We start from the raw sequence: 11,471 nt of genomic DNA, 5'->3' as shown, positions 1-11,471 counted from the left end.
TGTCACCAAAAAACTGCTGGAAAATTGTTACAATCACTAGGAGGACAATGAGAGTCACTGCCTCCTATGTCTGTGCAAGAGAAGTGTCATCAAACATAACACCTTACAATGGTCTGTGTGTGTGTGTGTGTGTCTTTGTCTGTGCACGTTTGTGTATGTTTGTTTGATCGATCTTTGAGGACACAGGAGTATTTTTAGTTGTACTCAAAGAATGGAAATGCTCATCACAAAAGATGTCCCTGTACTGAGGCTGTTGCAACAGAAGTGGAAGTACACTGTATGCTTGAAGACAGTACAAAACCTTAGCCTGCTTAGATCAATCCACATTACTGTGTGAGTGCTAAACTACAAGTAATAACACAGAGGATGAATAATAGTTGGTGATGATTGTCATTACAGCAAATTTGAATTTAATCGCACTTGTGATTATGCATGCGTTCATAATTGTGGATGGCTGTTGCAGAATTTCCATTAATTGTCCTCGTTTGGAATTGGATTATTAGATATCATGAGGATGCATTCTTTTCTCTCAAGACTGGCATGATGATTGAATGGGGGTTCTCTCATTGCTTCATATGTCTCGCCATAGAGTCCAGCAATCAAGTGGGAACAATCAGTCTTTACAATCTTGATGAGGGGTCCTGGGGGAGGGTGGAGTTTACTTAATGTAGCCCTACGTTTCATCTATAAAGCCCATTAAACCCATTCCATTAAACTGCGAGCTACAGCTAAACTCTTTACGACCCTCGCAAATGTAAAGAAACAATTAGAAACCATTATGCTGTAAGGTGCTGTGCTCCAACCTTGTAGCAGTCAAATATTGCCTGCTTTCTATATGTTTAAAAGCTGGTACAAACTTGTTTCACAGCAAGATATGTTTCACAAAAGGTGAAATGTTTTGGACAAAAAGTATAGTCGAATAAGTTGCTTTTGAAAGCATTGGCAGTAACCACAGATAAGGATACAGTACACAAACCCATTCTGTTTAGATTGGATTCTCTTCCTCTCGGGATCAATTATACTTCTGTGGTCACTAATCATTCCTTACAACATAATGCTCCACAATGAGATTTCAAGACATGATACTGCTGACCAAATGTTATCAACAAGCACTGCTGATAACATTTGGTCAGCAATATGAGTGATGTATTTTAGCAGTCTGGGCCTTTTGTGGGCATTTGAGTTGTCATTGCTTCTTTCCTCCAGCAGGGGGCTCTTGCTGCTCTTGGAGGTTGTCAGTCTGTTAGTCAGTCACCCACCCTTTAAGAAGTGGTAAACATCCATTTGAGCTCAGAGATGTCGAGTGTCTGTAAAGTGCCCTCTTCGCAATGTGTGTCTTAAGCTGCTTTCTTGCTGTTGTTGTTGTTGTTGTTGTTGTTATTTTTGCCCATTTCAGTGTGCTAAAGTGTTTTCTCTGTGTTGCTCTCATCACTGTCGTAATCCTGAAAGGCTTTGTGGCAATTTTGTACATGTGTGGTGAATGCATCAGTGCTCTCTTAGTATCATCTGCCAACATTTGGACAACATCGTTTTGAGCGTGTTGAATGGTTGCAGACTGTGTTTTTGATGAAGGAGATGAGACATGGACTGAAGTACAGTAAACAGGAACTGATTGATTTTATGATTATATATTCTAGTGGGTATGATAAACAATATCAGGAATATCAGGATGTAATAAGGAAACAATAAGGGAATGCTGAAACTGAAACTGTACTTTGACTCTTTGGTTTCTTCTCTCTAAGAGGCTAGTAGCCCACACCCTAAATACACACCCTACATGTGAATAAACTATAGTATGTATAAGGAAATGTGAGACACAAATCATAAACGACTGAATCATTACAATAGTTAGCCTGCTGACAACATCTTTCCTCTTTACACACTCAATACCAATGTGAAAATAGAAGGGCCTGTGTAATTCTCTGGCTTTTCTCCTTATTATGCTCTAATTCAAACGTGTCACTTGCGCTTGACTTGAGAACAGTAGACGCATATTCCCATTGGATTGTCCCTAAACATTAATCTTTTCTGACTTGGCTGAGTTCTGTTTACTTAGTGACAATAGGGTATTTAAAATGTGTTAATGTGTAGGCTACTTAGACTTAGTGGTGAGTTGACTTGACATCAATACCTGGCTTTGATCTCAGTAGTGTATAGATGCCTTTATTAATCTATCAGATCAGGGAGGTTCACTGACACTGCCTGACTGGCCCCATATACCAGGAAGTACAAAGGGGAACCTATAATTTGCTGAGAACAGACTATTCTGCTCACACGCCTACATATGTGCTCACATCAATTTGTGTGTAATTGGAAGGAAAAAACTTCTAACACCTCAGGTATTTGTACAGTGAACAAACATCTGAACAAACTTCAACATATGCAAACACAAGGACCATGTGTTTCTTTCAGCTTTCATCTGTCCCAATATGTCACACTTGTCTGGTAGAAAATGTCCTCTGTCACTTTAAGATGATGTCATGGGTCATAGGGTAAATGAAGGAAACAGGAAGTGAGTTTTTAAAAGTGCTCAAGAACTGGCTCTCCATTACTCTCTCTTCAAACAAAGAAAAACTTTGAGAGAGAAAGAAAACTGGGCAGAAAGTTAACAGCCAAAGCATCTGGTGTGCTATTTGTCATCCCCGGTGCAGCACATTCTTGGGATATTTACAGTCACAGGATATTTCAACTTACAGCAGTGGTGTCAGGAGGCAGACATCTGTTTGTTCTGAACTTTACGTTAAAATACTCTTGTAAAATGGCATGTGAAGGAACTGCAAACGGTGAGTCTTGTTACTCAGTTTTATGCAATTGTCACAAATAATCATATATAAATACACATTCATAAATAACATTTTCAGTGACACAGTATTTTTTTTTTCTTGAATTTCCCCTTGAGGATCAATAAAGTATCTATCTATCTATCTATCTATCTATCTAGTAACTTTGCATTAACGTGGTAGTTTTGTTTCCAACAGATGAGCAAATTACAGAAGCCATCATGATGAGGTTAGTTTCAGTTTCGTCATGGTGTCACTTGACTCATGATGTCATTGTTTGTAACATAAACACCTGACTACTCATAGTGATACTTATCATGTGAACATGTTTTGTTTGTAACATAAGCACCTGACTGCTCATAGTGCTACTTATCATAGGAACATGGTTAATGTGGTTAAACATGTTAAGGTTAAGGTTAACATGTCTGCTGATGAAACCTGTTCTCAGCTCAGTAACACAAACTAGAGGTATGGATAATGAAATATGCATTTTCTTCAAGTGTACTTTTCTGATACACTGTGAGTTATGTCATGAGTACAACTGTTTAATGGCCTAAGGAGTGTGATGACTTAAGGAGTGTGATGGCAGGGCTGGCCCATCCCCCACGTCTAGACCACATGCCTGCAGAAATATTTTCCTGTTTATGCAATGTGTATTGTGTTTTCCAACTGCCTTCAACATGCCTTGTGCCCTGTAAGGTATTATTACATGTACTTTTACAGACATGAAGTTCAAACTTCATTTTTGCAGTCATGACTGCAGATGTACAGTTTCATGTATTAAGGTTCCTTTGAGTCTGACACATGTTTTAAAGAGATAACATTGGCCTATGCAGCACATATTCTCTTACATTTCTCTTAATTTTTCTCTTAATTTCCTGGTAAGAGATTAGAAATAAGAGGAGTCAACACCTGATGCAACAGCCATTCTTAACCACCCAAATCTGATCTTACTGGCATGCTGAATGATTCATTCCATTTGATCGTAAACTGGAATATAAGCATGAGATACGCCCCCTAAACACTATGTAAAGGCATTAGGGCAAATACTCTGGCATATGCCCAAGCAAGTCCTAATGTCAGCGTCCACGCCACACAGATACATACACCAAAGTAGCCTAAACTATTACTGTACCTACCTTAAACTGGTGAGCTATTTCCTAAAGCATGAAATAGATTAATATATGTCAGGGGGGTTATCAGCAGATCAGATATCTTATTATATTCATGTGTTTATTGTTAAACTCAAAACATGTTTCCTTGGATAAATGTTGTCCATGTTTCGGCGTTGGATAAACAACTGTGAAAATGTACCTCTCTTGATTTGGTAGGTGTGCTCTTGACCACACATATTACAAAAATAAGAAAACATTGGTGAATCCCAAAAAATAAATTGGTACTAAACAAAATAAACCAAAACATGGATATGAACACAAATGAGAGGAAATTTGTTTGGATATTGCTTCTAGCATGATACCCAATTCTTATGCCTTAGAAGATGGGATTTCTGATGTAGAAGCTAGGATTTCTTCCCCTCTCTCTTTCACTCACTAACCTCACACGCAAACACACACTCACATTCCCTCTCACACTCTCAGGGTTGTAAAGGATGAGCTGAAGGAAGTGAAGGCAGAGATAGTGCCCCCTCTTCCTGAGCAAAAGCCTCTGGATGCCAAAGATGAGATCCTGACATCCCAGCTGGCTCAAACAATCAAAATCATTGGGGATGATCTTGTGAAGCATAAAACCCTGAATGAGTGAGTTTCAAGCTAACTCATTTTTGAAACAGCTGACCATCTTAAGTTGTAAGTCTGAAACTGTTTTGAGCCTTCCCAGTCCTAACCATCTTGCATTCTTTATCACAAAGCACGATAGATGGGTTTGCCAAAAAAATCCTTGGAAACCCGAAAGACAAAGGAATTTATCAAAAGCTGGTTATGCAGGTGTTTGCTGATGGAAACATCAACTGGGGAAGGATTGTTGTTTTATTCTACACTATAGCAAAGCTGTCTGGAAAGGTAACTGGCCCTTAAATGTTAAAGTTAAAAGAGTTAAATGGATTGGCTTGTTAGCCAATATTTTGAGTCTGAACTGTATGTGTGGTCCTATAGATGTTGTTGGCTCATTTGCCTGGACCGGTCACAGAAATGATCTCCTGGACTCTCAATTACTTCAAGGAGCACTTACTAAGCTGGGTCCTCAAGATGGGAGGATGGGTAAGTAGACATAGTGTTCAGAAGGAAGACATCAAAATTTAAATCCAACGTGCAGGTTGAGAAGGTGAATCCAAAGAACTGATGATGATACAATGTTTTCACACTCAGTTGTCTTTCTTTTTTAGTTTTTATTTTTCCCTGTGTTTTTTATTTGCGCTTAGACAGCATTTTGGCCCTCAGCTCTTCATCAGGTTCTGTAGAAGTACACTTATTCACACATATGTAAACATATGCTCTATAGTTCTCACAGATGGATCGCCGACGGCTCAGAACACCTAGATGTGTACATGTATTGTTTCATTTCTGAGTCAATCACAGATTAATTACAGATATTTTCTCAAAACATGGCTTTAAACAGTCTAAACAATTATTAAAAACCAGGCATAATTTATTGTCCTTTTGAAATGTCCACTGTAACTGTAGCATTAATTTGGTCTATATGAAAATCTGAAAAGGATCGAAGCTTAAATCCTACTTCCATCTCATTGTTGTACGTTGAGGAGATCATAAGGAGAGCTGTATTTAGATTTTCTTCACTGATAAGGCTGCTGTTCACACAATGCATGAAGTATTTTTGTTTTTATTTTTTTGTGTAGCAAGTGTGAATATGTCACCAAACAAAATATTGTTACAATAGACATACATAGATATGCATAATGTTTATGTCTAAATCCCTGTGTCTTCCACAGATATGTAGCATTGCTTCAATTGCATGCTTCCGGATCGAGAGTCTACCATCCCTGTACCCACCAGAGCACTCCGCTTTACCTGTTTTGGGCATTACCTTGTTTTGTGGAATTGTTTTGGGTGGCTGCGTTGTACTCTGGCTAGGCAAAGGAAAGCACTGAGAGATAAGAAAAGTGAGGAGAGGATGACTCAAACTTGTAACGAACAGAGATACTTTGAAGATTCTGAAATGAGTGACTTTTTAATAAGCTTTACCAAGTGAGAGAGTATTTTTGCTGTATCATATGCAGCATAGTCATAGCATTGTATTTTTAATCCATGCAAAGTTTCCAAATCTCATCCATATTTTTTGAGAGGAATTTCAAGAGCTGAAATGAAAACTTGTACCAGCAATCCTACAATAATTAGCTAATGTTTCCTAGAATAGTTACAGGGTCCAAATCACCAAGTGCCATACAGAACTGCCAAATGCAGAATGTCGACAGTTTTTATCAGGTAACTTGTAATCTACCTCTTGCCCCAAGCTAGTCATTTTTATCATGCTTTAATTTTTTCCATATATATAATTGCAAACAGTTTACATTATAAATGGATTTAAGGGGGTGGTTCAGGATTTTGGACATAGGATAGTCTGGCGTTATAATTTATTTGCCTCGGGTGTACTGTGAAGTGGGTAAGACTGTTTTTAGTGGCAGGCTAACACATACCGGTACTAATGACTTGTGCTAGCCTAGCACCTGCGAACTCTGCAACTAGAAGGACTGAATGAAACATGTTGGAAACGGTCTTCACTGATAAATATCACACTTGCTAACTTGGAAATGAGGTCCTATGTCCAAAAATCCTGAACCACTCCTTTAATGAAAGAGCAGTGGGTCCTTTTTTATTCTTGTTTTGTTTTTGTGCAATATTCCTAATAGAGAACCCATTATTATTTCTCTGAAGGACCATTATGAATTGAATGTGGGTTAATTTAATGAAATATTTTACATATTTAAGCCATCATTGAATAAATTAAATGTCAAAGTGAAACAACAGACACACACAATGTTGCATATTTGATCTGTTTTTATATGACAAATAGAATTCTTATCCCAATGCTTTCTTGTAGCGGTCTCATTTTTTTCCACTTTTCTTTTGATTCACCTGCAATTCCTGAAGACAAATGCTTGGTGCTTATTGTGGACACTCGAACAAGTATCGGTCTAATCTGCCATGCGCTTGTAAACATTTTGAGTAGGCCTCTTTAAAATTGGTTATTTATAAGGGAGGATAAACTCGCTTACTCCCTTAAAAGTAAACTCTTCTCTTCAGTGATTCATGGGAGGAATGATTTACTGTATCTAATGCTTGTTATTCTAGTGATAGTTTTGGGATCTTCAAAAAGTTTCTAAAGAATCTGTTTACCTGTATTGTATTTTTATTAGACCACAACTTTAAACTGTTAATGTTAATGTAATATTTATTGATGTCAAATGTCTGCTGAGAAACATAAACATATCAATAGGCCTATTTTAAAGTTTTACTACTCCGGTGAAAAATTACAGTCCCCTATGACTTAATTCATAATTACAGTAAACTGAAAGAGGAAGTCATTTTGAAAAGAGCTCCTGTATCTCCATTTTTCTTCATTGAAGAAAAATCTAATTCAATGGAAGATAGCAAAACAGGCAGAAAGTTATCAGTCAAACAATATACACTGTCCTCTGCCAGGAGCTACACATGATTGAGAATTTTGACATTTTTGAATTTTGAAGATTACTGTTTGGTTTTACCAGTGTTCCTTAGGACAGTGGTTCTTAACTGGTCTGGCTTTGGGACCCACAATTTCCCATGTTCATTTAGTCGTGACCCATATTTTTCTTTTTAGTGTTCAAGCCAACAGATAAGGTGAGCTACATGGTAAGACACGCAAAGTGCCTGTAGGCCTACTTGTTTAGAACATGCTGATGTGTACATTTGTGAAGTCTTCAGGATATTAAGATAGTACTGTAGATCTGACAAAGTAGCACAAGCTCCACGACCCACCCAGAATGGTTCCGGGACCCACTTTTGGGTCCCGACCCACCAGTTAAGAAGCACTGCCTTAGGAAACGTCTGTTGTTATTGAACCTGCACAAAAAGTAGGCTAGGTACTATGTCAAGTGAAAATACAAATGGTAAGTTTTTTGTCATTATGAATTATAAATGTGAAAGGTTATAATAATGCATTTACTTGTTGTTTCTGGATCACAGATGAACAATTGGCACAGGTCATATTGTTGAGGTTAGTTTCAGTTTCATTTTGCAGTTTCATGACGAAGGAAAAACATTTTTTAAACAAAAAGTCATTACTTACAAAATAAAATGCAATATAAAATTGTGAGACTAGAATGTTGCACATTATAGCCTATATGCATGCGTCCAAGCATTGTGTACCTTTCCTCTGTCACCTCTAACAAGGTTCTCTGTTCAATGAATTGTAAAAAAAACTTGATTTTGTTTAGGTCCAGGGAGTGAACAGCCTCACCCTGACCTTTTAAAAAAGCCTTTGATCAAAAGAGATTTTTCTTCTTTTCATGTGTAATATGTGAATCAACCTTCATCAATTAGTCAGAATTTTGATGTCAGGGGTGTCTTGCACATGTTTTTTAGACCCCAATGGCTTGTCACATTTGTTTATAATTACATTTACTTTTGAAGATAGAAATACAATATGTCCTTAATGAGATGAGATGGTGTCTTCTAAGTTCATATGTTGTATTAATGTTGCTATATCACATTCGTACTTACTATCAGGGTCATGCAGGATGAACTGAAGGAATTGCCTGCCAGTGATATGCCGTCCCTACCTGAGCCAGAGCCTTTAGATGGCAAAGAGTATGAGATCCTGGCAAACCAGATTGGTGACATGATGATTATTGTTGGAGATAGTCTTGTAAAGAAGTATGGTGAAGAACTGAATGAGTGAGTTTCACCCGTCAATATCAAGTTATTTTGTCATGTTGCTAAGTCATTTTGGGGATGTGTGTTCTAACTACATTACCATAATTATCCTCAAGTAAATTAGATAGATTTCGAAAAGGATTCATAAACAACCCAAAAAAGAAAGACTTCTTCCAGATGCTGGTCAAGAAGGTGTTTGTTGATGGAACTGTGAACTGGGGAAGGATTGCTATGTTATTCGTCACTGTAGCAAAGATAGCAGGAGCTGTTTACACTTTGCTGTTTACAACAGTCTTTCCCGAACAGCCCAAGGACATGAATCAAAAAACATTTCTAGTGCACACCAGAAATGTCACATATTGTACACATAAAATGCAAAATAGTTATGTATGTAATCTAAAATCTGGCATCAGCCCTTGTGTGCATTGCAGAGTCCTTTGTTTTCTTCTCTAAAAATGTATGTTGTATAGATGGAACAAGAATGCCACAAAATATTAATTTGCGTCCAGGTTTAAATGTTAATTTTTGTATTTGTAATCTTAGGTGAGTGATATTATTGGAGCAGTGGCAGATATATTCTCCTGAACTCTCAGTTACTTCAAGAAGAACTTATTAGACTGGATTCTCAAGATGGGAGGATGGGTAACTATCATACATTATTAAGCACACTTGTTCTTACCGCAACAAGACATGATTAAGGAGAACTTTCTTTTGACCTGTGTTTAAGAGCTGTGCTGTGTTGTGACCCTTTCCAGGTGTAATTGTCATAATGTTTGATTTAATTTCACTTGCAATACTGAATTCAAACCAACATTAAATGCAGAACACATATTCATCTTCTTTCCATCTGTCTTTCACAGATATGTAGCATTGCTACAATTGCATTATACCGAGTGGAGACTGTATCACGCCCTCCCAAGCCCAAGTCAGATCATGCTATCGCCATCTCATATTTCATCAGTGGGATCATCCTTGGTGGCTTCCTTGTCTTCTGGTTAAAGTTAAAGAGTACATAAGGTACTGCGAGTAATGTAAAGGGGGGAGAAGATGGTGAGCAGCAGGCTGTAGCTTTAAAATCAGGTAATTTCAGGTAAAATCAGGTCAATCTACCCATGTCCCATCTACTGTACCTCTGAGTATTTTATTATTGTTATTGTTGTAAGCATGAATCAGGTATCAATTCAGGGTTAACAAAGACATTGTATCATAAACTGTATTGTATTGTATTATGAGTATATATCTGTTTTATATCACAAATATATTTCTTATCCAAATTAATGCATACCTGTTGTACTTGTTTATGATTCATCTGAATTTCTTAAAGGCATGCCCTTGGTGTTTGGTGGCTTTGTAACTCTACTGGTACTGGTATTGCCATCACACAACTAAGACTTCCATGTTCAGTCACCTGTTGGTACGATTCATGTCATTGGGCAGCTAACCTTTCCTGTGCTTTCCCCTCTGATACTGTGCTCTTTGCATAAAAGCCCTTTGATGGCGATGAAGGTGTTGACTCTCTCTGTCTGCAGTCCTGAACCTCACGCCTCCTCTCTGGCACGCCACGCTCCCAGGTGGACACGGAATCTCGCTAGGAAAACATACTTCCTCTTTCTCGGAGTCAAATGACTGCATGGATGCAAAAAAGCACCCATCCTCTCTCTCTCTCTCTCCCCCTCTTTTCTTTCATGCTCTCCCTCTTCGCAGGTGTGACAAGGTTATCTCGTGAGGGGTTGAAAGTGAGGGCCGGAAAGGGGCCGTGGTCAGAAATCAGAGGGGGAAGCTGTAGAGTCAAACAGGCCTGCCTCACATGGAGATGTAACCTTCCTCTGTGGGCAAAGGTGGTGACTGCCGGCAGGAGACATGTGGAAATAAGATACTTCCTATCTCTGATACAGAATTGAAAAAAAATAGAATCACCCGCAGAAGATCGCTAGAGTTTCAGGATTTGTGCATGAGTAATGGAGAAGGGCTATGAGAAACAAGAGGTGCAAGAGCAATGCAAACAACACATTTAGACTAAGATCAAGACAGAAACTTCCAGAATGACATTTCTGTGCAGGAATCACTAGGGTGAAATTGGCTATTGAAATTGTGTGACTCATTTATGACTGTGATGCTGAAGAGCTTTGTTTCCATCTGTGGCAGTGTAGAGGGAAAAAATGATCAAGTTCGAGCACAACAATATGCCATTCTCTCCCACTTGCCATTTGTCAAAATTACCTCCTTGACACAGATTGAAAAAAATGAAATGCAAAAGTGACCGACTCACTGACCAAAGACAGCCTGCTATTTTCCCTCTTGATTCTACTTTCATCTTCCTCTACTCAACTTTATTTCTGAACAGAACGGGGTGGGGGTGGGGATAAAAAGTTGTTTTGATGCACTGTACAGTTGAGGATTCTAGCCTTTGTCATCTCCAACCAGACACAGAGCTCTCTGCTTCACCCATCACCTCCCCAGCATCCTGCTGTTCCAAGTGGGCCCCCTGTCACATTTCCGAAACGACGTGATGATCTCAAGTATTACTGGCACTCCGTGCTCCCTTACAGTGGACAGATTTGCTTCTATATTAGGGGTCATTTGGCGAACCTTTACGGTCTCTGTAACAACAGGGGGCCAAATGATGCCCTTTGGAAGGGAAATGTGTTGTGGCATTGTCTGCTTTAATCTTTTGACTGCATTTTGAAACACCATGCAGATTCGTAAAGCGAGTGTGGGTGCGTGCTTGCGGAGTGCAGTTGATGTGGCAGGGATGGCAGTCAACGATGCCTGTGGACAGTGTTTGGTGGTGGCCGTCCCAAAACGCCCTGTTTTCTTCCCCAATGCGCCACCATCTCAAGAGAGACGGTTATATTAAGCTCAG

At 38.7% G+C, this 11,471-nt stretch overlaps 1 protein-coding gene across 1 annotated transcript; it reads left to right on the top strand.

The window, feature by feature from the left end:
* Nucleotides 1-2,077: 2,077 nt before the first annotated feature.
* LOC125301250 (apoptosis regulator BAX-like) lies at nt 2,078-6,783 on the top strand. The gene is made up of 6 exons (XM_048253680.1): nt 2,078-2,783; nt 2,979-3,009; nt 4,379-4,537; nt 4,648-4,798; nt 4,892-4,996; nt 5,686-6,783. The coding sequence occupies exons 1-6, from the start codon at nt 2,759-2,761 to the stop codon at nt 5,842-5,844; spliced, it is 630 nt and encodes a 209-aa protein (XP_048109637.1). The 5' UTR covers nt 2,078-2,758; the 3' UTR covers nt 5,845-6,783.
* The last annotated feature ends 4,688 nt before the right edge of the window (nt 6,784-11,471 follow it).

Source organism: Alosa alosa, chromosome 9 (assembly GCF_017589495.1).
Source record: "Alosa alosa isolate M-15738 ecotype Scorff River chromosome 9, AALO_Geno_1.1, whole genome shotgun sequence".
In the NCBI taxonomy this organism is placed as follows: Eukaryota; Metazoa; Chordata; class Actinopteri; order Clupeiformes; family Clupeidae; genus Alosa; species Alosa alosa.
Note: the sequence above shows the minus strand (reverse complement) of the source record. Positions and strands in the feature narration are given on the sequence as shown.